Below are 27156 nucleotides of genomic sequence, written 5' to 3'. Positions count from 1 at the left end.
TCCAGGTGCGGAGCGGCCCCGCGTTACGTAACGGGCTGCCCGGCATCGGAGCGCGGCACAGCGCCGGGGTCCGTCCTGCTCCCCGCCTCCTCCAATCACTGTATTATTTATAATTACTATTCATTATTAAAGCAGGAGCATCTGCTACATGGGTGCTGCTTCTCAGCTACATCAATGTTTCATAACGACTGCTTGTAATGCCCAGCAACAAGAAATAGGGGTGTGAAATATGGCTACAACTCACTGCTGTGCCTGGTTAACGGCTGGTATCACTCAGGGGAAGGTCCGTGTGTGCTCCTCCTGTTGCAAGACATGAAGGTTAAGGAATAAGAAATGCCTGCCTGAGTTTATTACTACAAGCGACAGCCTTTGGAACTGCTGCACAGCCTCCTGCATAGGGAGGTTCATAATGGAAGACCTCAGCCCATAATCAGTGCTGGGCTTTATGAGGAACACGCACCCAACTCACCACATCGTCACTCAACAAAGTGATTTCCAAATCAAACCTGCCGTCCGACGCTACCAGAGATTCCTCCTCCTGGTTTATGAGCTCCTGGGCTGCTCCCACAACTGCTGTGTCTCAAACGTGCACAATAAAGGTTACTGAACTGGACCTGCAGGTCGTGCTTCATTCCCTGGGCGATGGCAGCAGCCCCAGAGCTGAGCTGGGTCTGACTGTGTGTTAATGAAGCAAAAAGCCTCCCAAAGCACTGCCGTACCTTCAGCTTCTCTGTATGGGCCGCAGCAGCTTCTTCCTTAACACCTTCTGAGGTCACACTGCTGGGTAAGATGTGTCCCTATGGTCTGAGGTCACACTGTGTCCCTATGGAGAAGGGCCACAACCAAGGCCTTGTGCTCAGATCACACCGCCATTGCGCACAGCGCCACCTGGCGGCGCACTGAGGAACTGCAGGGAAACACCTGCGGCCGCCTCAGAGCGGGCAGCAGGGGGCGCTCCCGCCTCACTTGTGCCTCCATTCGGTGCTAAGGAGGATCTGGAGCCCAGTTGGGTAACGGGAATCCCTGCAGGCGCATAAAAGTGTGTCTGCTTCTGCTTCGTCAAATGCAATGGAGTCACTGCAGAATTGGGGTAAAGAGAAGCAATCTGGGCAGGAAAGCCTTTAGGTAAACTGAGTGTATAACCCTGCGGTGCCAGCTGAGAGAATACAACCAAAACAAAACCCCAGACCAACACAACTTACCTCCATAGGGATGGTTCCTGAGCGGCTGGAGGAGCTTTTGGATATCCATCCAACTGCACTGCGCTATGGAAGGAAGGAGCGTCCTTCAGAAGCAGCCATTTCCCCACCATCACCACCTGTCCCAACACAACTGCTATGGCACCTCCTGTGGGAAACCAATGCCACGTTACAGCCTGAACCCCTCTCAGCGGGCAACCACGTTCATTGCTCAGCTCCTAAAGCACAGCAAACTCACCCAATAGCAGAACTCAATGAGATCCACAGCCAAAACGTGAGACAGAACCACTCAGAATCACTAAGGTTGGAAAGACCACTCAAGGTCACCAATCCCAGCCATCAAGCCGTGCTCAGTCTGCACCCACACATGGCACCTTCCACCTCAGCCACCATCATTCCAACCCCAACTCCGAGGCAAGAAAAAAGTCACATTTAAAGCATTTATTTTGAAAAATAAAATACAAAAGATCATTGGATTGTAATTATACATGTCATTTATCTGTTTTTTTTTTTTGTTGTTTTGTTTTGTTTGTTTTTTTAAATAAAAAGATATTTAAACCATTTCCACACGCCGATAAAACAAAACCGTTCCACCAAAAGCCGTTTAAGGACGAGCACAGATCACTCCTCTGAAAGCTTCATACACCAAAAACCAAACTGCTAAAGGGAGAAAAGACCAACGAAAGGGCCCTTGTGGATGGAGGATTGGGCTGGAGACGACAGAACAGCAATCTCAGACACAGGCCTTGTTCTGTGCTTCTGAAACCCTCAGAAGTAGTTGTTTACATGTAATACGGCTCTACATTGAACTGTGATATTATTTGTTTTTAGCATTTTTCTTTTAAACAGGCTTGCATGCGCTCACAACAACGAAACCTTGAACAGAAAAGAGAAGAGCACGAAAGGAACGGGGGAGAGATGTGTGGGAAGAGCAGGCCGTGAGCAGTAGGCCTCACTGATCCCAGTGGGACAGTCCTCGTAACATCACTTCCATTGAGAAGGCAGCAGCGTTCTTCTAAAGAAAAAGAAAAACAAAGAGGTTTTTTGGGGGCTCAGCGCAGCGTTGTTCTCATCCTTTATAGCATTTTTAACTGCATCATGACAAGCAACCACCACTACCTCAGTGTGTGAAGCTACAGTTAAACGCAGTGGAGCCATTAGGAGCTGCCTTCCCAGTTCTGCTATCAGACTTCTTCCCTTAAACACATTCAGGCACAGATCTGAACTTCCACTTGCATTCAAAGCACTCGCAACCTGCTTCCACATCTGCACACTGACAGCATCTCTTCCATTGCAATGCACAAGTGCTAATTACTGCTGGGAAGTTAATTTGGTTTCATGGAAATTAGACAGTTTTAGGAGTATTTGTTTTCAGTACCTCTTTGAAAGGCCTATTTGGCATTGATATCCATTATTTCCAATTGGCATGACACTTCGGCGATATTTAGGGCTACAGAAGCAGCTCTATCTGTGGCCAGACACTGATATCTACACTGGCTATATTCAAGCAGCACAGTGCTTTTGGATATAGAAGACAACCAGTTTAAGTGCTATAAACTGTAATGAGCCATGCAGAACTGCACAGTGACTCTTAAACCACAAACTACGCTCTTGTAGCTCTCACCTCAATGTGATTTCACAGACTCAGAACCAAGACCTCTGTTTTCATATTTTTCTTACCCAGAATCCTGAGTGGAGTTCAGTGAGCTTAAAAAGATCATTTCAACTACACCAAGAGCAGCAACTGAACAAGACTGCAAGCATTTCTATTACCTTCTGTGCAAGTAATTCCCATTGCATCTTCTATTCCATGGGTTCAGTCTGTTAAGTACATAATTAAAATGAAATGAGTAATATTCCATTGGAGAAAAAGACAGCAGCAGCAGCACCAATGCACCATTCAGCTGCTTGGTCGCATTAGGTTAATATCATTTTAGCATGACAGTGAAGCAGAACACGTCATCAGAGTTAATTTCACCTCCAGCTTCAGCATCTATCTTTTAAGAAGCCTCCACTTCAACAAGCTTGGCTTTGCTTTTTGCAAGGATCCTTCTTTGGATCAATCTGCTGCCAATGAGGTAAACCCTGCGGTCACACCATGCTACCTACCTAAAGGTGGCCTTTAGGAGATTCCCATTTTGTACCTTTCATATTATATGGACTGCAAGGTGACACTTGCTAGAAACAATGGACTGTGATCTTCTGACACAACACAAAGTAACTGGAAAATATAGCTTAATCTAATGGATGCTGCAGACAAACGAAGGATGACCTGTTTTGCCAGCAGACCATCATTACACCACACACTAAGCTTTCAAGATAGCTCACCCCTGCATTTGCCAGAAATCCTTATCAGCAATATTTCATCTTTTTGTTCTGATACGCCCTGGGTTTGCAGCCAGATATGCTGCAACTGCCTGTTACACTGCAGGCAATCTTGAACTAAACACATTAATTGCACTTGAAAGCATTATGAAATAACTGCAGCACACTTCCTCAATGCAGCCTGCTAACAACAACTTTTAAGCAGCACATACTGAAATAGTTTTCTTGCCATTAAGCTGCATAGACACACTGGCCAGCAGTTGAGAGTGAACAATGCTGTGAGCAGCAGCACACTTAGCTGCGTGGTGCCAGATCCTTAATGGTGTTCTATTAGCTGAGCACAACCAGCCAAGCACGAGCGCTGACTGCTGGGATAGTGAGAGCACACGAACATCCAGTAAGAGTGCGAAGCCCACATTAGAGATCACACACGGGTTTATCAGAAAGATTTGGTGCCCACAGCAAAAAGCTACGTTCCAAAAACATGAGACACACACTACAGCTAATGGACTTCACTGATCCACGTTCATTTTATCTTGCCACGAGAACTCCTTTCTACTGTCTTCTTCAGCTGGAACAAAAGAAACCAGTTTTCCTTTTTAATAAGCTGATTTTCATTTGAAAGGACTGAAGAAGTCACAATGTCTGTGCACCGTAGGCTCTGTGTAGGGTACCCTCTGTGAGGGTATCTCACTGCACAGCTGCAGGAAAAAGTGGAGGCAGGGAGCCCCTGCAGTGCCTTCTCTCCAAACTCTGCAAAGCTGCACTCGTGGATACACAGGACAAGTTGGAAGGGGGAGAAAACAAGAAGGAAAACAAATATTTTTCTACTTAGCTTTACTTGAACACACCCTGAGACAGTAACAGCGATGAGCTGCTTCCTGTTTTTCCTATCTAAGCACAACACAGAGAGCACTTGAAACAGCACTTGGACATTCGGCATCATTTAACAGCTTGCACAAATGATACCTTTGGTTGGTTTTGCCAGATAAAGTAGCATTTCTTTATTTTTTTTCCTTTAAATCCTTATTATTTCTCTCTGCTATCTGTGCTGTATTTGCTTTAAAGCTTTCAGTGCACAACAAAAGGCGACCTTCCTCTACAAACTTGGTCTACTTAAGAAAATACACCCAATGCCTCCAGTTTCATGGCAGTCATCAATCAACTGAGGACTGCAGGCTCAGCACTAACATGAGAGTTAAACGTGCATCCCAAAAAGCCTCAGGGATTGAAGGACTGGGAGCGATGGAGATGGAATCCCATGGAAAAGCTGTTCACAGCCCTTCTTTTCGAGTCCAACAGCAAATCAAAAGTATAATGTGCTAATAGGGCTGTTTTCACAGTGGCTGCTGCTCCCACAGAAAGGAAATGAAGTGAGCACCGTACCTGTGGCACTTCTTTAAGAAAGTCAGGAAGCTGAAATTCACCTTTAAAGACCTGGGGGAAAAAAAACAAACAAAACTATTTACCATTCCAAGCCAGCACTCACTGATGTTGGAAACACTAAAGAGCTTGTTAAGGGAAAGAGAAAGAAAGGATTATTCTGGGTTATTACGACTGGGATTTTATTATTACCTGGGAACCTCCAGTTCTTAAACATTCGCATTTTACAGCTTCAAAACTTGACAACTGTCACTCACACAAACACAACCATCGCTCTTGAACAATTGCAATTACCACAAAGGCTGGAAAAGCTCATTAACAACTTCAGTTGAAATGGCCAACGCTCAGCATCTCCTTCCACCCCATTTCACACACATCCATCCCTTTATTTACATATCCAGGTCTGTCAGAAAGTTCCAGCAACTCCCATGTTGGTGGATTCCTACAGCTGCAGCCTCACCACAAGCCTGACTTTATGACAGTTTGTCATGACCACAATTCCCCACTTTTTAGAGCACAGCATCACTATTGAAACACTGCTCTGGAGAATGAGAGAGCAGTAAATACTCTCAGACATACCAAGAGCCACACCAAACAACTGCTCCTACTATCTGACCAATTAGGAAATAAGCTGGTGATGGATTGCCTTCTCTCTTGAGGATGCTTCTTAAAAGCTGTTTGCTTCTGAGATCAAACTGGAACACATTATAAAGTGTGGGGGAAAGGAAGAAAAAAGGGTTCTGGATTTGACAATAAGAATAGAATGGAGGAGTTTTACCACCATCCTTCCTGCTGAACCAAAAAGACTGAACAGCAGTTTTTGTGCGGCTGTAATCACATACAACCCAAATCCACAAACCTACTTAAAAATGCCACAAAGCCATACCATGCCAATGGAGCTGCTCCAACGCATCACTCTGAGTTGAGATGCCTGGTCAGCATGCTGCTTCAAAGGAAGACAACTCAGGAACTCCAGGCGTGCTTATTAACAACATCTGCTTTCCCTGCCTTGCTCTGAACAGATGAGCAGAGCCTGAAGGCCATTTGGTCAGTGCCCTGCAGTGGCCCACATCTGCTGTGTCAGCTCCCAGTTTCCTGCCTGTAGGGCTGCTCGCCCCAAAGCACATCTGCAGCATTAAACTTGGTGCATGACTCATGTGGCAGGGATGTAGGAGCTGGAAGCTCTCCTTGCTCTTTATCACTAGGCTAAACACATCCAAACAGCCAGCCCCAACATTAGGGTAGGAATTATTACACATGTACAACACAGAACGCTGCTCCTTCTGATATCTCATAGAAATATAGAAAGACTGACTCAGCGATGGGCAAAGCTTTCATTTACATGCAGTTTGGGGATACGGTCATTCCCATGGTAACCTTAATGAAAGCCACACCGGTCAAAAATTCAGCGTGCGGCTGTTGGAGCCTGGATACACAATAAATAGTTATAAATGAAGAGGAGTATTTCATATATTTAGGCTCCTAAGCAGAGCGTTAAGATGCAGGCTGAGTTCTGGAGAGCAGGAGTGGACATTACAAATCAACTGAACCACCACATCAAAATGCTGCACAACAAGCTGGGCAAAGCTCACTGGGAAATGCGATCCTTTATCAGACTTATGCCAGAGCTGGAGGGTGCAGGAAGCCTTCACTGCAGGTCTGTTGGAACCCACTGCAGTCATCAGCTGAGCATTACTAACAGCAATACTGATAACGATGCTATATTGTGGCTTGTGCAGAAGTGACCAAACCCACGTCTTTCACTCTGAAGGACTGCTTCTCTTTTCCTCTCCTGCAAACATGATTTAATCCTAATAGAAATACATATCTAAAATGCATTTTTTTTTCCCCCTTCTGCCCTATAAGCCTTACCATCATAATGCCCTTTTACTCCCAATAAGCATCAATAGAAGGTAGTCAAAGGTATCAACCCAACATCATTAAGAAAAATAATGACAGTAACGTCATAGCCTGGAAAAGTCAAACGGCATTTTAGAGGCACTTGATTACATTGACATGAAGTATCCCCATTCCACATCAGAACCCGAGCCACGACAAGCCTGAGAAGCTGCTGCTAGATTAGGTTTAAGGCAACTGTATGCAATTCTCATTCAAAAGCAACATTATCTACAATTCTGGTTTTGTCAGGATTCAGACCGCGTACAAACTAGTTTAAAGGAGTTCCAAAAATGGCGAGCAGTCCCTTCTGGATGAGTAACCAGGGATCAGCTGCAGCCCCGAGATCTGCAGAACAATGACTCCATTTGCAGCCAAAGAAATTAAGAGGTTTCAGACTCAAATTTCTTTTCAGGCCAGTTTCTAACTCTAAAACACATTATTTGGAGTGTGGCAGCACAGAGGCTGGAGCAGGATATTGGAATGGTTTCCATCCCAAGCAAGAATTCAGTAAAATAGAGAAGTTGTGTTTACTATTTCTAAGGGAATTATTTTGCAAGCCCAAATGGATTTCCAAAGGGAAGGGGAGAATAATGTGAAGTCCAAGTCAGGCTGATGGTCGCATTATTGAAACCACTCTACTTAAAAATAATCCCCAAACAGTCTTCTAGCTAAACTAAATGCACTTTTGTTCTCAAAAAGAGATCAGAGAAAAGCAACGCATTCAGTTATCTGAGAAGAGCCTCAGAAATACGAGAGGAAAGCTGAGGGAGTGAAGAGGGAACTCTGAGAGGTGCAACCTACAAAGCAGCAAACATTTCAGACAGGACACTGCACGTCCACCAAGAGGCAGTTTGCAGCCCGACTTCACCTCATGCCTTATTTGTTAGCAGCTTTATGCCTCAGGAAGCACACGGCTGTGGGGTTGGTGAAAAGCAAAGCAAAGCAAAACGAAAAACAACTCCAGAGAAAAGCAGCGCAGCTGGGAATGTCCAGGCTGGAAACAATACCCACCAAATGTGCTGTTAGGCAAAGAGAAAGAGAATGCCCCAGCCCTGCAGGCATTCAAAGCCAGGCTGGATGTGGCTCTGGGCAGCCTGGTGTGGTGGTTGGTGACCCTGCACACAGCAGGGGGTTGGAACTGGATGAGCACTGTGGTCCTTTCCAACCCAGGCCACTCTGTGATTCTATGGTATTGAGGAACTGTTGGTAGTCCTACAACTAACCAAGCAGAAAAAAAAAACACTGTTTTTTATTATAAATATAATAGCCAAAAAGCTCATTGCCTTCATGCTTACCTTATGCTAACCAACACAAATAGAGACGGATGGCTTTTTTCTCCCTAGGCTACTTGGGCAGCCTCTCATTACCGCATACCTCTACAATTACATACGTCTGACAGCACAAGTAATTATGCAGCAGCAGAGACTCACTTCACACCCTTTATCACAGATTGCATCTGGGGTTTTAAAGACAGAATCAAAGCCCTGAAATCACGTTCCTCCTGGACGTTTCAGCACTTAACAGCAAGAGGCATTTCCTCACCATTTAATATGGGCATGAAACAGGAGTTTATAGAAATCTGTTTCCCCGTAGATGTTAACTGCAGAAAACACCATCAACAGAACATAAAACAGAGACAGATAACAGCTTCCGGATGTGAAAAAGCAACGTACATTTAAACAGCCATGATGAAAACCATATAACTTCTTCCACAGCTCTGTACGTTTCCGTCCCTCGATCTCCGCAGGGCGAGCAGCAAAACCTCGTGAAATAAACGACTGGAAAATGTATTCCTGGTGCTCAAACTCACCCAGAGGGAAGCGCGTGCCAAAGAAAATCTGATGTAAGCCATTGCAGATGTGAAAGGAAAGCGCTTGGCCAACCATAACATAACAACACGCCAGCTTCTGCTGGGCAGCATCAGAGCTGTGCAGCTATGAGCCCGTCCTCCCACCTCTGGTGTGCTCTGTGATGCTGCTGGCACACACTCCAACACACACTCATACTGATAAGGATGGATCAGACTCTGCCTATGTGGAGTGTAATATGTCAGCATGCAGTGACTGAGCTTCCAGCTCAGGCAATTTGTGTTTTCTGCTTCATTTACACCCCAACGCTCATTTGAGCAACCAGATGTTTGTTTCCTTTATGTTCAGGGCGTAGAATTTGTTCAATTCTAGGGAAAAAAAAGAGTGGTTTGTACCTGTAAGGAATGGACCCGTGCAATTATATTAACAAAATTAACAGGCCAGCAACAGCACAGCGTTACTCAGAGCTCCACCCCTGCACTCAGCTCCTTCTCTGAGACAAGGAGTGTCACACAGGACAATGCTGTCAGCTCTAACAAAAAGCAAACAAGTGAATGGCATCATTTGTGAGAACATGAGAGGAACCTGTTAGATTTGTACTCCACAAGCACCGCCACTTACAGACACAGTAGAGTATAAACACCAACTAACATCTTCATGGCCTTGTGCTGCCACAGCAGCATGGAAAACCAACCCCAGCCCTCGGTGTCCCAGATCAGTAACATTAAAGTGAAAAAGCCAAGTTCAGCAGAGATCATTGTTTTCCCTGCATTACCTGCAAACACACAGAAATTCTTCCACAAGCGCTGACTTTTAGATGGTGAGAATCATCATTTTATTTCCATACTGAAGGGAAACAGAAGTATTTAAACCTGTATATACATTAGTCACCAGAAGGGGGACAGAAGGAGAGGGGAATTAAAGCCAACGGAATTTAAGTGCTCGGAAAGCTCAGGGGAAACAAACAGCATCACAACAGCCATTCCCTTCCATCTCCCCCAGCAACAGCCCTATCGTGTTGTGGGCACACTTCACGCTGCTGGTTCAGTGCTTGAGTTGGAAGGGACCCGAAACAAGAGCTCTCTTTAACAATGAGAGAAACGTTGCTCCTTTAACACACCTAATAGCAATGAACTGGATGACCCAGTGCTGTTCCATCTCTATTTCGGTGAAGCCACAATCTCCCCTGACAGTAATTTTGGTGGTGCTGGGCTTCCACCCTGCTGCTGCAACTTCCACAGTCCAATTAATGCCGGCATTACATACCCCCAAAACCAAACAGCTCCTTCCCCATCTCCAAAACCAAAAACCCCAGTCCTCCCCCAAACTCCTGCTTTCTGTTTGCCAGAATGAAGCAGCTTCTTCCATCCCAAACGTTAGCTCATGCCACCCCGACCTGACTCCAAAACAACAGCATTAGCAGCGAGAAGCAGAAGTCAGATAACTCAGTGTCAGCCCAAGTCAGTCCCAGTAAGGGTTACCATACTAACACAGCTCAGCTTTACGAGTCCTAACTTCTTTAAAATCTGTTTTCAATAAGTGAAGTTCAAGTTCTGGACTCAGTTTAAAGTTCCCAAAGACCACGAAATACAAATACAATAGAGCTGCTTCCAAAAAAGTGAGGCAATAAACAGTTGCTTGCAAGGTTTATATATATTCTTATGACTGAAAAATAGCTGGAAATATTTCATTTAAGCAGCTTCACCTCCAGCAACCCATACAGTACAAAACTCTGCAATGCTATCCCAGGTGAAGAAACTTTAAGACAGCAAGAGCAAAATTAAGAAGTGATTTACAAATATTGACCTATTCTTCTCCAAGCTGATGTATCAAGAAATAAAGTACCATAACATTTCAGAAGGGAGAAGCAGGCATTCATTCCTGTGGCAGCCTACACTACCTGCGATGGGCACATGAGGACACACCACAGCTCCCCTCCAGCTCTTCCCAAACACCTTAAACATGGTTTGAAACATGCCCCCCCCATCCTCTAACACATTGCTAACTGTTCTACAAGGGTTTCTCAGAGAGGGCTCATAAGAAGAGAATACAAAATGTTTAAAGGTTACACAAAATGCAAACAAATGTTTTTCTTCTCAGCAAAGCGAACCAAGCAGTTTTTAAACATCAGAATGCTGCTGAAAGACAGTCCTTTCACGTGGCTTAATTCAACTTTTCCAGTGCTGACTTTGCTGCAGCAGCAAAAGTCACCTTCTTTCAATACACTATACATCCTCCAAAGGACAGAACTGAAAAGTTAATTATTCTTATTCCAAACAATGGTAATGAGTTTTTCAATGGATACCTCCGGGGGTAAGCAGTTGTATAGCTGAACTATTCAAATTCCAGCTACATTAAATTCAGGCTAAAATCCTCATGTTTAGGTTAATCAGCACCAGACTTTCCACCGTCTTTTGTTTGTTCTACAAAGGAACAGCAAAAAATTGAAACATTTGATATTCTGGTCATCCTGGGCTGTTTTCCATGGGTCACTTTGTAAATTTGACCATGAATTTAGAGAACAATTTTGTGAAAGAGCATATCCCAAACCTTATGTATAAGAAGTTGAGCTCATAAATCAAGTTTGATAAGACAAAGCTTAAGACAAGACAGCTAGCTTTTATCCAGGGCTATCTGGACAGCTCTCAGAAGGCTCAGTTACACACAGCAAAGAACGCAACACAAGCCTGGGGTTGGAAGGAAGAGTGAAATGGGAGATGAACAGGAGCTGGACTTCCAGTCCTATGGAAGGAGGGTATCAGAAGGTACTGGAAGGTACTGGAAATGGACTGGAGGAATTTTTTACTCTAGAGCTGACATCCACTGGGTCAATAAATGAAACATAAGAATGCCTTACCCTTCTGGTATTTTCCACAACTTTTTGATCTGGTTTCCCATAGTTTGGTGGGTTGGCATACGGATCATAGCCCAGTTTTGCTAGCATGGGTGCGATCACTGGCATATCTTGCAGAACATCAGCAGGGATCTTCCCAACCCACTTCGACAGCGCTTCCACATTGACTGGCTTGATGACTTGGTCAGTAGATCTTTCAACTCTGCAGGGAGAGAAGGAAAGGTCATATTTTGCACTCCAACCAAGACTTGAAACTTCACCGTCAGTAAGTGAACTCAATGCCTTTGGTTGTTTTTCCCCCCTTCCTTCTTTTTCTCAAGACTTCCTGTTCCCATAGGGCTGCCGGGAAGTTTTACTACACAAGGCTAAAATAAGAGTGAATAGCACAACATCCATGCATGCTTTCTGATTTAGGCTTTGACAGAGGATGTGCTGAAGCAAGTCCTTGGCAAGTGCAAAGCACGCACACACCTACATACAAAGCTGTTTTCCCACTGACCTACTCCCACATTTAACTGGCAGTAGTAGAGTCTTAATTGCTCTTGAAAGTTGTATTCTGAATTAAAACCCATGTTTCGTTTATTCTTCCCCTCATATTGTGACTAAACTCTTCATTTTCTTTAATGGGACACACATAACATTTCCAGAGGCACTTTCGAACACCACGCCATCTTCACACGAAACTCAAATGAAAGATGCTGTATGAAAAGACCAGTGGAGCTGACAGAGATAAAGGCTGTCATCATATTCTGTATGATTACTTTAAGTGACCGATGGTCAGACAGCTCTTAAAGGAAGCAAGTGAATGATCCTAAGTGTCATGTCAACAGGAATAGGTTTGGCCAACAGCTCAATGGAACCCCAAAGCAGTAAATGCCATGCAGCAACTCGGTCCTACTTTAGGATGCATATGGATATCCTGTCCTGAAGCAAAAGCACGTTTCAAATGAGTACGCTGTGCCCCACTGACATTCCAGTCCTTGGTAACAATAAGCTCAGCACGAAACAACTCCCAGCAGTGAGAGACAGACAGGCGGCTGCAGAGCTGCTCCTCAGAGCTCACCCAGAAACACAGCACTGCACATTGTCTGCTGCTGAAATCCTTCACTGTCCTTTTACTTCAGATGGAACAAAATGCAACCATTACTGGGGAAGATCCTTCAGACCAAAAAACACCAGAGGACTACAGAGGGCAGAGAGGGGAGATGGGAAGGAGGAGGAAAAGACATCCCAACAAAGCAAAACAGGAAAACACAGCAAGCCTTGGCAAAGCTGGATGTGTACGCATGTGGCAGACACTGCCTGGCCAGTGCCTCCAGGTTCCATGCACAACTGCAGGAACAGGCTGGGCTCTGAGAGCAGCTGGTAACCCCAACCACTTCCACCACAGCCCTACAATAACACGGAAAAAAGGTATTCACTAAAAATATATTCTGAAGTTATTCTGCCTAGACAGCTATTTTCACAATGAGCCCAATAAAAATGCTATTAAAGGGCTGACAGCTCTTTGCATCAGTGGTCACCACAGCTGTTTCCAGTTAGCAAGCAAATGCCAGAGCTATATTAACAATGCTCGTTACAGCATGCAGCCCAGCCATAACACATTCCTCCAACAGAATGGCCACGCTGGCAATTACTTCAAACAACAGGTTCTGCACTACTGCTCATTCCGTGATGCACAACCTTGCAACGTTCCTCAAGTAAGAAGCAAAAGAAGGGGGGGGGGGGAATACTCAGTAAATAGAAATGCAGTGAGAGTAGGGCTGGGTCAGCAGTAATCGGAGATTGCTGAGCAAATGTAGGAGAGAGAGCAGCCAACAGTTTCCTTAAGCCGAGCAGCCAGGAGGAAGACACAGAGTCAGATTCTTCAGTACGAACTGTCCAGTGCCTCTCATTGCTATTGAAAGACTATTGCCTAAGAGCTGCTGAGTTTGGAGTGAGAGAAAACGGAGACGGTTCACTTCCTGAAGAGCTGTGCAGGTCACCTGGTGGCTGGCTTAGCTTGGCAAGAGAAGTAACGTGCTTTAAGGCTGTGCAGAGCTGCAAATAAAGCATCTCACGCTGACCCAGAGCCCCATTCTAACACACATTGCACATCACAGTACTTTTGCTGCAAGATCTTACTGAGACACTGCAATCCTCTACTTGAAGTGTCTGTAAGCATTCCAAGGCAACAAGCACTTGAGACATTTCCAAAGCCCCGCAGCAGTCCTAACACCTCCAGCCATCCCACGTGGGGCCTTTCTGCCCCATCCAACACCTTGCGGGATGTGGGGAAACAGTTCAACCCAGCTCTTCTCTTCCCTGCTGTGCTACGAGGCTAGTGCTACTAAAGCAATGTCACACTAAGATTGCTCGGTCCTTGTGAGATGCTTCTCCTGCCAGTAAAACGGTAATGTGATTTGAGTGATCTGGTTTGAATGCATCGTTACAGAACAGCTTGAAGTATGGGGCCAGCAGGCTCCGTGAGAAGACAATGCAGTGTGTAGCAGACAGCTCTGTTCTGGATTTCCTCAGTGATCTCTGAGATCATCTTCAGCGCTGCCCTTTGGAAAGGCAGGTGGGAGAAAGCTATGGGCAGAGCGTGGAGCCAGGCCTGGAGTCGGCTGCTTCAAGCTGAAAGAAGGTGATATTCACACAGTGCAGTATGGAGCACTCCCAGATAAACCTCAAGGGAAACTCTATGCTGCAAGAGAACAACGCAGAATTGAACCTGAGCCTGGAACTCAACACCTGAGGCCATAAGGAATTTGTCTGCAGCTGGGAACGTGCCAAATGCAACCTGACAGAGGGAAAACTAAGTGCTGCGAGGTGTGTTTTGTTCAGCTGTCAAAATCTGATAAGCCGTAGCACAGCCCCTGACGCTCAAAGTAAACTGTGTGGGAAGGATCCTTCTGCAGAGCTGCTCCAGGGCAGCGAGATGGAGACGTCAATGGGGTACAACAGGGAAACCAGACTGGGGAACCTAGTGCTCCCTTTGCACAACTTCAATTAGCATCATTTAACAACACAAAACAGACATGCAAGTTAGAGAGTTTCACGGGCACTGTTTGTTCTACAGCCCTCTAAAGACTGAGTCACTACAATCATTATCAAATTATAAAGGTCTCTTGCAACTGGAAACCAAATCTCGCCATGTATTTCAAGGGTATTTGATTAGACAGAAACACCACAGACATAACATTAACAACCCGTCTATCCCCTACTGCCAAAGCCTCCTGAAATAACAAATTACTTCCTACGGATCATCCAGCAAGAAATTGCAAAACCATCCAAAACCTGAACTGAGGGTCCCAAAGAAAAGAATGCTTAGAGACAAACTGGTGTCTGGTCTGGATGACCTGAGAGGTCTCCTCCACCCTTAGCAGTTCTACAGTTCCATTCAGTGTGCACGGTGGGGATGGGCTGGTGGTTGGACTGGACACTCGGTGGTGTTTTCCAACCTTAACGATGCAATGATTCGATGATTTTAAGTTACGAAATCTCAAAGTTTGATTCGGGAACATTCCCAAAGTCACGTTTCACTTTCAGCATTGCGTTCTCCTGACTTTTAGGGACGTGAACAAACATTCTCAGCTCTTCACATCCCACTCGTCCAGATCCAGCAAGAAATACTACTTGAAACCGTGTGAATTCCGTAAGGCTACTGAGTTTTATAGTCTAGAGGCCCATTAATTTTTACAAACCCTGATCTGTGAGCCGTAAAGCAGTAATAATTTACTCGAAAAGGCCTTCAGCATGGCTATTTTTACAGGATGCTTAACAGAACTTGGCAGCACCTATTTATGGCAGTAAAAGTCAGCCTGCTCCCCCCCTCAGCCACCACTATGAAGCAGTAACACAATACAGATAGCAGAAGAGTGCAGGCACAGATACAGCTTGCAGAGACACACAACAGCACCCGGCTCCACGTTAGCACCATCTGAAGGCTTCCATCTGCTAACAAACAAGACTGCAAGAAAAACAAATATGGTTGGGATGCCTTCTTGATAGCAGCATCCAATTTTATCACTGCTTTCAATCGTAACCCCCCTACAATACACTGAAAACCACATACAACAAAAAGTCACTACACAAAATAAAGGAAAAACCCTCTTTTTGCTTTTATCTCTCAACACTTCAGCTTTAGCTGAGATCCCAACCCATGCTGCCTGCTGAGCAAGGTGCCTCTGCTATTCTAGTGCACTTGGTCAGTGATGAAGAGTAAAAAGCAGAAGCCAGAGGATTTAACTGTGCATGTTTTGCTGCTCCAAGATGGCTTTTTAATCAACACTTTAGAACTGTGACACACGATCTGTCAGATTGATCTGCAACAGCAAAAAGAAAAGCCAAAAATACAAATAAATAAGGAGAGCAAAACATAAACACCCCAAACACCACCACCACCACCACCCCTCCTAAAGACTGAAGTTTTCTAAGCACAGCTGGATTTCTGTTCCTGAAAGCAGTTAGGTCAGACACACAGATGGTGTGACAGACTACTAAGATTCGTCTCCAACGAGGTTAATTTTATTCAGTGCTCGTCCTCCGAGGAGCACAGCAGAACAGCATGCCAATTCTGCTTTCTATTTTGTTGGAACCATTCCTCAAGTTTCCTGGAAGAGTACGTCCTTGGCAAATCCACCCCAAGGGCCATTCCTGCTTTGACAGTGATAATGAGGTTCCTGCAATCACATGGGTGATCTCGCTAGGACTAGCGGTGCCAGTCTAGACAAAAACGGTCTAAGTTTATTTGGGGGCAAAGGGGAAAGCAAAGCTCTGTTGGAGGAAAGGCTGATGCTCGATGTCCAAATTCAAGTTAGAGTGACCTTAAAGTACAAGCTAGTTCACATGGTCCATACACACATGTTAGAGGGACAACTGCTCGGAGTTCACCCAAGACAGCAGTGCAATAATTAACAGTCATTCCCATTTTGCATACAAACTGCACCACAAATCAGCCACCCAAGGTATTGCTAGCTACTAAAGAACTGAGTTATGACTGGTCTTTCATACGCAAAAGGCCCTATTTTATCTTTCAGAGCAATAAAAGATAAGAGAGGAACGCTCATACTCACTTGGAAAGAGAAACACCCCCGGCTTTTCCAATCATCTCTTCGTGGTGCAGCACTGCTTGGTTCCACGGGATGCGAAGGAACTTTAAGAGAGTTCTCATCCACCTTTCAGGATGCAATACAAGCTGTTCGTAATGTACCAGCATACATCTTTCAAAGCCAACCTCCATACACTGGTTATACATAGTTTCTATAGCACGATTCCACTTGGTCAAACAGTCTCTGTAGCTGTTGAGGTCAAAGCCAGCTATCGTGACTTTTCGAGATATCATGGAATGTACAGACGCACGACCATCCCGCACCATTAGAAGAAATTTGGCATTGGGGAAAATTCTAGCAAGATAAGTTAAGGATTTTAGAGCAAAAGGGTCTTTGTTACACAAATAAGGCGCAGGCTCCCCATGCTTCACGATGATTTCCAATAAAAACGCTTGCATGGCTGAGTCCAGGACCTCATCTGTGACTCCAGCTTCATCCAGCCGGATCTTCTCTTTGCTTGACCTCGCCCACATCTGCTTCACTGCCAGAATTCGTGGGATAACCCTCGTCTCCTCACCACATCGAATATCCGGATGAGCATCAAGCATGGCGCGCATTAACGTAGTGCCGCTTCGAGGTACTCCTCCAATAAATATTAAAGGCATGTCTTTGTTGTAAGCAAAGGTTTTGTTTGCGTTTCCATTAGAAGCAGTTCTCACTGTGCTTCTCACGCTCTCCAGCCGTGCCGGCTGGCTGCGTTCCTCTATGCGATGGTGACACTCCATGGCGTGCTGGCCCAAGTAGAACACTGTCACTGAGCTGATCACCAGGCACGCCAACAGCAAGTTCTGCTTGAGTTTCCCAACCATTTTGATAAAGACCGCCGCTTCAAAATAAAGAGACCTTCTATTGCAGGTTACTTTCTAGCTCACGTGCCATGGAGATCCCGATCCAAAATAAATTAGGGTCTGGGGAGAGAAAAAAGAAGAATTAACGACTACAGTGACACATCAGCACCAGAAATATCTGATGGCATTCAACACAGTTATTACCTCCTGATGCTGCATTAAGACTATGAAATGCAACATCTAACAAAGAGCCAATCATGGAAAGTCCTCTTGTCTACCATGGCAGCAACACAACAGATAACGAGATGCATGATTGTAAGTGCTATTTACATAGAAGTTCCCTGGCATAGCTCAGCAGTATAACCATTGGATAACTTCTGTTACACTCTGCAGTCAAAGACATCATGGCCATGGTGGGGCTGGGCTGGCAGATGGATGTGATGATCTCAGAGGTCTCTTCCAACCTTACTGATTCCATGACAGCCAGCACCTTCCCCCATCCAAAACCTAACGCTTGGAAGTTAAGAATATGAACGCATTGTTATTTTACAAAGAGCTTTATGGCAAGTACTCCCACGACAAATCAAAAGGCAATGGACAATACCAGTAAGACGACTACGCTCCATAAAGCATCCTGGCAGTCACAGCCAGGAGTTTATAGTTACAGTCATCCCACGATTATAGTATGGAATGGAAATACATGCTGTACATAAAAGGTTTAACTGTTACATCACAGCATAACCTCCCTTCTGGTTCTACAATGTTGCACATAAATCAGTCGGTTTAAAACCCTCACAACTATCACAAAACAATGGAGAAAAGGCAAACCAAGGATAACCACTCGTCTCTATCCTGAGGTGCCAATAATGTTCCACATTCAGCCCACTCTCAGCTCTGTGAATTAAGCAGTTACCATTACCTGGTGACAGAGCATAACTCAGTACAGTTCAAAGTGAATTTAGCCACAACCAAAGCTCTGCTTCTCTCCTGTAAGTTATTTTCACATAGCTATGGTACTATCTGCTACAGTGACGGGACAACTCAGTGCCTGGAAACAAGTGAGACATCAGATCACATCAGCAACGTGCATAAGTCTGAACAAAAGCTCCAGATAGAAACAAAAGGGTTAAAATCTGTTGCTGAATTCCAACTCAGGCACCTACATGAAGGATGAAGAACAAGCCATGATTTACAGTGGGTACCAATGGTTATATCCAGCACCAGCTGGGACAGAACTGCAACCTTGGCTCCCAGCTGACTTCATTTGCTCACAGTGACCTCAACCCTGAACATTTACCTTTTCCATCCATACAAGTTATTGTACAGACAGCTCCCTTACCTGTGCTCTGCTGTCACCATGATGTGTTTCTGGAGACACAAGCCAGCCTGAAAAACGACTCTTCCTCTTCAAATTCAAATGAAATTAGCCTTCTAATTGCTACTTTAAACATGAGCTCGCTTCTCCGAGCCGAAACAACTCACTGAGCAGTATGAATCACAGATGCTTTTCATTGTGAGCAGCTCTGAGTTCTGCTAACATTTGGATGACAGCCGCCTCGATGCTTTTCCATCCCCACCAGCAGCAATCCTCAATGCCCAACCCCAGCCACCCCACCGTGCCCACTGACCACAGCCCTCAGTGCCACGTCATGTTCTGGAACATCTCCTGGGGTGGTGACCCCCCTCCCTTTGCAGCTGTGCCACTGCAGCAATGCTCTTTGGAGAAGAAATTGTTCCTCATATCCAACCTCAATTTCCCCTGATGAAACCCACGGCCGCCACCTCACATCCTATGAAGTCTCATTACACTTCATGTGCTGCTGCCTGTTGAAGAGGTGGCTTAACTCTACCTTAAATATATGGATATGGGCAGAAGTACACATACACACACAATTCAACCCACAACTCCACAGCACCGAAAAGCAGAACGTCTCTCTCTTGAGCAAACTCAGCATGCACACAATTTCCAGTTAGGGAAGGAAACTGTTCTGCTTAAACCAGCAAAAGACACCCAAAATGTCTTTAAATGCTTTAAGAAACAGCAAAGATTTAGATAAAAGTGCTCGGAAAAGAGCTCACTCAACAGCAGGACATTTTGCTGCAGAGATGCAGATGTGCAAACATTCACACCAACCCTGATGGGATTTGGCTTGAGTACATTCCATACAACTCATTTCCTCAACCAGAACCCCCAAGACAAAACACCAAACCAAGGACCTCCTTCACCTTCCAAACAACAAACAAACAGACAAACAAACAACCGCCTCCTGAAACCGCTAAAAGAAACTCAGAGCATCGCTGAATGCCCAGAGTTGGTTGGAGCCATCAGGACCATTGATTCCAACTCCAAGTTCAGCTACTGAACTCTGCAGCAAACAGATCACTCTGGGCATTGGAATCAGACCAACAGAACCAAGCTGAAGAACAACTGCAGGGCACAGCAGGTGAGTGAAGGCTGCAACTCTCCGTCCCTGGGGTTGGTGAGGCAGAGGGATGAGTCACCCTCAGCAGCAAATGCTGTGAGCGCCGCAGTCTGCCAGTTGGTTTCCTAAATTACCATTGACTGCTCACAAAAGCAGCAATAAAATAACCCACGTGACACACGCACACATGTGAGAAAACAACCACCAACCAACCACAAACAGTTTCATTCCATGCAGTAACTTTTGGGAAGCTCAGTGATGCCAAAAGCTGAAACACTATAAGCAGGCAGAGTTATGCTGCCCTATGACCTTCCAATGCTGTTGGCTGCCTGGAAGCAGCGCTTGGAGCATGCAACTGCCATAAAGCATAGCAAGACCAGGGCCCTGTGCGTCAGGAAACCAACAGAGGAGCTGACAAAACAGCACTGCTCAGCAAACCAACGTGCTCTGCAAGCCAGCAAACTCCCTCCTGGGCCCCAAGATACGCGTAAAGCTCTTCAAGATAAGTGTGACGGATGGAAGTGACTGCCCTCCCAGCAGCTCACAAATCAACAGACCCCACCTTCGTCCTCTCCATCAGTGAGCACTGGATAGCATCAACACCAACCTGCAGGAGAGCTACAAGCCAATAACGCTCTGTTAACAGCAACAGCTGACAGCATTTTACAATCACAGCCAGGCAATCCGCTGTCCCTTGCATAGAAGTTGAGCTTTGAAAAACAGGGGGCTCTTTACTCGACTAAAGGCACACACATGACTAATAACATGACTAGAAAGGAACCAACAACAACAGGAGCACCACAACGTGAGCTGAAGATCGATCGCCGTGTGCTCAGCAGTGGGTTTTGAATGAGAGATGAAAACAAACTCCCTGCAAATATACACGCAACAAAAGCACACAGAGATGGGATCCACGCGCTGCAGGACATGAAAGCACAGCTAAGCAGCACTGCATGCAACTGGACTTACTTCCAGAAAAAGTCAGACCTATGAGTCAGCCCCAAGATGTCAGCAAAGCAGAATGACCACTTTGTTTCCTTGCTGTGCACACTGCAGCTCTCCCCCTCCCTCACCCCGGCCGTGCAGTGGGTCAGGACCTATTTTCCTTAAGTTCATCCAAAAAATGTTGAAGGTTTCAGTACAGAGAAGCAGCAAGTCATTCATTTGTATTTTATGGTTAAACAGTCCCAGCTCTGTTTAAAACACTCCTATGAGGGGAATAAAAGAACAGCCATTACGCCCCAGAACTAAGCATCTCCCATGAGCTCTACAGGTCAAACTCCCATTACAGAAACCAGAGAGACCTGTGACCGTCAGCTGATGACTGCCATGCAACCAAGCAGCTTTTCCCAATGCTAAATCAATGGGGCAACGCCACTTGCATCACCCACTTCAAAGAAAACCCACGGACACAAAGCAGTTTGCAGTCATCAGTTTATCCTTGGCTTCTGCCTCTCAAGCTTCCAGCTTCACCTTCTGCCAACCAGACCTTCTTTGGTTCCTGTGGGATGTACACCAACATCGGACTGCAACGCTTCTGGAGAAGAACCCACTGCAAAGGAAGATCATACTCAGCCCTGTGCCCGGATTCCTGCTGCTCAGCTTTGCTTCCACGCTTCTGCTCCACCTCCAAAACAAGGTAAGCAAAGACAGCGAGAGATCCAACAGGCTCTGCTTTACTCACGCAGTTAACTGGATCAGCCCCAGCACTCTGTAGCACAGAGGGAGCTCCAAGCAGTTCCTGCCGAGCCCTCTGAAGGCCACTGTTGCTCAGAAAAGCAGAAATGTACCCACAAGAACTTCCCTGAATGCAGCAAGCAGAGCTGGCTGGCTCTGCAGCCACTGGACTTCAGCCACTCATCTTCCAGCCCAGCTCTGGGCCACACACGGCACACACAGCACCCAGCTGCAAAAGGATGTTCTTATCCAAAGGAATCCTGAGCTCTGCAGCAAGGAGACACCACCGAGATCACCCAACGTATGGGTCCAAACCATATCAGTAACAATAGTAATACAGATCTGGGTTCACCAGTTCTGAACTCATTTTCCCCCTCAGTTGTTAAGCTCTAGAGATATATACTGGAATAGCGGCTGAATGTTGTTAGGAATCCTCTTTGAAACAACACAGTACGTTAGATATGCACTTAGAAAACGCTGCAGGCACCACGCAGTCCCCATGGAAAGTTCTGTTTTAAGCTCACCAAGTGGTTCAAGCAGGAAGGCAGTAAATACAGCAGCAGGGTTTCTAAATGAAAGCTGAAGACAAACTGCACACAAATCCCATCAGGGCTGTCCTTCGACGCGTGGGTTTGTTGCTGGTTGTTCACGTCTGCTCGCCACAAAGAAGATTGCATAGGAAAGCTGGCAGTTACATGATAATGGTATAGCACAGCTCTGAGGAACACAACCGAAACATTCACATCACACCGCTAACAGAAGGCATCCAGACCACCACATTAAGAGTCCATCATGTCTCCTGGGAGCATTTTTATGCCTTCAAAGGGCTCTTTGCGCAATCACCTCAATGAGGTCCCCCAAGGCCCGATGCCATGTGCTGCCGTTAGTGGGCTCAGTGATCTTGGTGGACGTTTCCACCCTTAATGACTCCACCAGCCATGTAACAGCGTCACTCCAAAGCACGGCGCAGTGCTAACGAGCCAACCCCAGGGAAAACAGCCAGCAAAGCCAGAAATAAAACTCAACACCTTCACACTCAGTGCTTCATCTTCAACCTTGTAAGCCAGCCCGGCTCCCGAGCTGCAGCTGCTCTCACTGCATTGGTTACAGAGGAAGAAAAACCACCGATAAAACAGCACGAGGAACTTTAATTCACCTCTATGAAGGAAGGAGCAGCGCTGCACAACAGCCACAGCCGCAGGGCTGGCAGATGGAGCAGCAAAGTTGGACCAGAGCGCTGTATGGAAAGGCAGACGTGTGAACAACGTCCCTGCAGGGCCAGCCGTAAGGGAACGCTGACACCGCGCTCCCCTCAGCCTCGTTTGCCATCTCAGGCTCGGAGGAGCAGCAGGGCTGGGTTCACCTCCACGGACACCGACCCGAAACCTCCACGTGCGGAAGGCAGCACACAGCCAGGCGGCAACGACAGCACCGTGCTGCTACCGCATGGGATGCAGCTCCTCACGGCATCACAGAACCATTGGGTGCGAAAAGCCCCCTCAGACCCCCAGCTCCAACCGCAGCCCCACACCGCGTCCCTCAGCGCCGCATCCGACCGGCTCCGGGACGCTCCAGGGTCGGTGTCCCCCCCATCCCCCCCTCCCCGTGCTCTGTGCTCGTTCGCAGCGCCCAACCGGGCAGCAAGCGGCGATGGGCACGGAAGGGCCGAACAAAAGGAGCCGAGCGGGCGGGACGCGGTACCGGCGGACGCTTTGAATTTAACGAGGAGAAATAAGAGCGATCAAAGGCAGAGGAGCAGAGCGCAGCGATCCAACAGCGGTTCCGCTCTGTGACGCGCTGAGGTGGCACCGACCGAGCCCCGAACCCGCGCTCACGGAGCCGCCCCGCGGGCAGCGCTGCGCCGCAGCCTCACGGACACCGAACCGAAGGCGGGCAGCCCCGGCGGACACACTCACCTGTAGCACCGCCGCCTCCAGGCCCGGGCCGTTTGTGCGCAGCAGCAACAGCAGCAGCGCGGCCGCCCCGCCGCGGCGGGCCGCCCCGGGCAGCATGGCGCTGGGAGCGGCACCGGCAGCGGCCCCGGCCGCACCGCGCCGCCCACTGCCCCCGGCCCCGCGCTGCCATGGAGATCACAAGCGCGTCCCGATTGGCCGCCGGCTTCGATGTGTCGCGACGCGTCATTGGACGGCGGGTGGAGATTGACGGGTGAGGGGCGGGGCGATGCTTTTAACCCTTTCGGGTTCGGGGAACACCCGCAGCGCGCAGCTGGAGCGGGCTGAGCACATCTGGGACGGAACGGCCGCCCCCGGCCAGCTGTGCCAGGCGGGTGTGGGGGCTGGGAGCAGCTGGGCTCTATCATCGCCTGCCGGGCCCCCCGGGGGCACTGCCGTGCACATCTGGTGCGGCTGCACATCTGGCACATCTGGCACACCTGCACCTCCCTGCTCACCACTTCCCGGCCCACGTCCTCCCGCAGCGCTGCAGTCCGGGGAGTTCTGCTGGGAGGAACGAGAGCAAAAGGATTCTGCACGCTCTGCTCAACCCCCCGGACGGCACAGTGATTTCCACGACAAAGACCATCTGCAGCTGTCAGAGCCTTCCAAGGACAGAGCTGTCTGCTGGGTGCTGCTGGGTGCTGCTGTCTGTCTGCTGGGTGCTGCTGTCTGTCTGCTGGGTGCTGCTGTCTGCTGGGTGCTGCTGTCTGTCTGCTGGGTGCTGCTGTCTGCTGGGTGCTGCCGCTTCCTGCACGTCAGAAATCAGACACGTAGGTGTGAACAGCCCAACTGCATCAACACCCCAAAATGTGTCCCCAAAAGATGGGACTCACTGCCCATCTCCAACAGGGACAGCACAGAGGAAAGCAGTGGGGCTCTGCCGCCTTCCTGATGCCTCCAGCTGTGAAAGTCCCTCCAGGTGCCAAAATCCTTCTCCCGTTCCTCTCCTCGGGTGATAAAGGCCGTGAGCTGCCCTTTATACCTGGGCAGGTGATTTATGGCTGAAACATCGCATCCCATTTCCACTCAGATTGCCTGGATCCATAAAGCAGCGTTTTCAGATTGCTTTATTGGTTGGGTTTTATGGCTTCGCATCGCTTTATTGGTTTTTCTTTCTTTCGTGGCTTTAAGCCATGACTCACACAGATCCATTTTCAAACAGGGAAAGGAGGATCAGGAGCTGCATGCGGATACAGCACCAGCACAGTGAGCTGGGATCTGCCTCATGGACACGGCAGTGCTCTGCTCCCCTCCCTTCACATCCAGCACAATGCTTCTTTCAGCAGATTAAATCCACTTCAAAAACATCCCTGAATCCAACACGAGCACAACGGTTAGAAGCAACAAGTGCGTTCCTGATACCTTGGCACTCACTTTGTGCTCTATCCCAATCTCACCTTCCCATTGCTAAGAATGCAAACTATTTCCCTCTCTGCACAGCTCGTTCCCAGCTCTGGAGCTGCCTTTGCCCTGACCTGGCAGCGCTGCGGATGTTTTTCTGTTTCCTCGAATGCCTCCACAGCAGTTGCACAACAGGGCTGTGGGCTCTCCTCATCTGCAGCAACCCATGCCCTACAAAAGGGCCTTTCTGATCCTAAAGGAAGACGCACAAGGGAAGGATTGGGATGCAGCCCTGCCCCGTATCCCTCCTGCCCGGTGCACAGCTGGAGCTGAGCTGAAGCACTGCTGTTATGAACTGCAACACGTGTCACTCTGCATAGTGAGAAAGGATGGATTTGGCACCTGGCTGTCAAAGCTGGGAGCACCACATGGCTTTGGTTGGGAGCCTGGAGATGGTATTTCCTCACATCCCACCACCCCAACCCAGCACAGAGTGGGACAGATCCCCAGCTGTGAGCACCACTCCAGCCAGATCAAAGCCCATAGATGGAATTTGAGGCACGGACGTCGGCTTCTCCCCGCAGCTCAGCACAGAGCCTGCATCAGCCCTGCAAGGTAATGCTTGGCTCCATCACCCCACCCCTCGTCCCATCCCTCATCACATTTCTGCATGTGACAGCCGACAGTCCACCTCCCCACTGCCTGCAGAAGCCATCACGCTGTATTCATTTCATAGCAAGATTTGTTCCCCAGCTGTGAAAGCCCGAAAGCTGCAGCACCTTCAGAGCTCCCGGCGGGTACCAGCCCTCCCTCCCCCCTCCATCACACACCACAGGCAGGGTTTTTCCACTCGAAGCAGGAGCTGAGAGCTCCTCTCTCACATTTCTGGGCACCTTCCCATGCTTCTGGCTCACAGAACACTGTCGATGTGGCACAAGAGATGTGTGCGGGCCGAGCACTCGGGAACAGCTGTGAGCAAAGCAGAGCTCAGCTCCCTCCTCCCTGCTGGGTTTCTTCTGAAATAAAATAAGAAATAAAGTCCAATATTGCAGGGAGGCTGGCTGCGAGCAGCAAACAGAGCTCTGCTGCACGGGGATGCTCGGCACAGCTCATGGCATTGACCCAGGAAATAAATCTCTGCTGGACACACAGCACCCTCTGTGCAACGGGGCAGAGCTGTTTGCTGGGGGATTTACTCCAGTTTAATGGCAGGAGGTGCTCAGGTTTGTAAAGCACGGCCCTACACCGTGCATTGCAGCCGTGAATTATCTGCTGGAGTGTTTGAGATGTCAGCGAGACAGGGATGATCTCATCTGTGTCTGGAGAGCAGTGCAAGGAGGTGCAGGAGAGGCTCCCAACCATCCTAAAACAAAATACAAACAACCCCTGACTCCCAAATCCTGCTGCCAAAGTGCTGCTCATGTCAGGCTGAGGGTTTCCAGTGCTGAGCCCTGGCCATGAGCTGGAGCACACAGAGGCTCCTGCAGCACTGTGGTTCCAAAACCAAACCTGTGCTGTGCTGAGAGACCTGAAAGAACAACAGGAAGAAAAAAAACAGGGTCCTGTGCTGGGCCTCTCGGGAAGGATCCCATCCTGGCAGCAGGTTTTCCCCATTCACAGTGGCTGAAGATCAGCTCCTGGTGCTACCAGAAAGATATTGGGAGGGGATGGTGGGGGTGGGAAACCCATTTTTCGTGGTCCCATCAGTTCCCCACATCCTGAGCACATTTGGAAGCAGCACAGCCCCCGGGCCAAGGTCAGGAATAGTGCATGGCAAACACGGACAGAACAGCAAACACGGCCCCGTCCCACATAGGCTCTGTCAATCATTTATTCCCCCAATGGCCTTTTCAGACACAAAGCAGCACTGGGTACAGTGGGACATCCCTGGGGAAGGGAGAGGAGCACCCATAGGGAGCTGGGGGCTGAAACATACACTGCTCTCGTCCTGCTCCTGCACCATGTATAAGTGCATATATATGTGTGTGTGTGTATATAATATATAGATACTCCGGTGTGATTATATGCTTACATATGTACAGCTATATTGTAATATTTTAGGTGCCTAAGTGCACTTTAAATGCACGCATTTAGGCAGATATAGAAGCGCCTGTTAATTTGAAGACAGGATGTAACAATTATTTAGGTATTTAGATACTTCAACATGTATAAATGCATTTATACAACTAAATATCCAAACAAAACTTGTACATCTATAAATGAGACGTGGGGCACTCAGGGCTCCCCAGCCCAGAGCTGCCCACTCCAGCATTGAGACACAACTAACAGAGTGGTACCAAAGCCCAACCCCAACACGTGGCTCACCAAAGCCGTGTGCTCTGCATACAGGTATATTCCATACCCACACGTGCTCCATGCTCACTCCATGCTCACACCCTGCACATCCCCTC

The 27156-nt window shown here is 47.7% G+C and overlaps 1 protein-coding gene across 2 annotated transcripts; it reads right to left on the bottom strand.

Moving 5' to 3' along the window:
• Window positions 1-1620: 1620 nt before the first annotated feature.
• On the bottom strand, window positions 1621-23503 carry TPST1 (tyrosylprotein sulfotransferase 1). Of its 2 annotated transcripts, XM_072353795.1 has the most exons (7): window positions 23366-23503; window positions 16526-17469; window positions 11472-11670; window positions 4911-4961; window positions 4022-4095; window positions 2973-3020; window positions 2125-2214 (listed from the first exon to the last, which is right to left on the bottom strand). In XM_072353795.1, the coding sequence occupies exons 2-5, from the start codon at window positions 17368-17370 to the stop codon at window positions 4051-4053; spliced, it is 1140 nt and encodes a 379-aa protein (XP_072209896.1). In that variant the 5' UTR covers window positions 17371-17469; window positions 23366-23503; the 3' UTR covers window positions 2125-2214; window positions 2973-3020; window positions 4022-4050. The 2 variants fall into 2 exon arrangements, with proteins under 2 accessions (XP_072209897.1, XP_072209896.1); XM_072353796.1 differs by lacking the exon at window positions 4022-4095 and having other exon boundaries at window positions 1621-2214.
• Window positions 23504-27156: the final 3653 nt, after the last annotated feature.

The sequence above is a fragment of the Excalfactoria chinensis genome, chromosome 19, assembly GCF_039878825.1.
Source record: "Excalfactoria chinensis isolate bCotChi1 chromosome 19, bCotChi1.hap2, whole genome shotgun sequence".
Taxonomy (NCBI): domain Eukaryota; kingdom Metazoa; phylum Chordata; class Aves; order Galliformes; family Phasianidae; genus Excalfactoria; species Excalfactoria chinensis.
The sequence above is the reverse complement of the archived record's forward strand: the minus strand, read 5'-3'. Positions and strand labels throughout refer to the sequence as shown.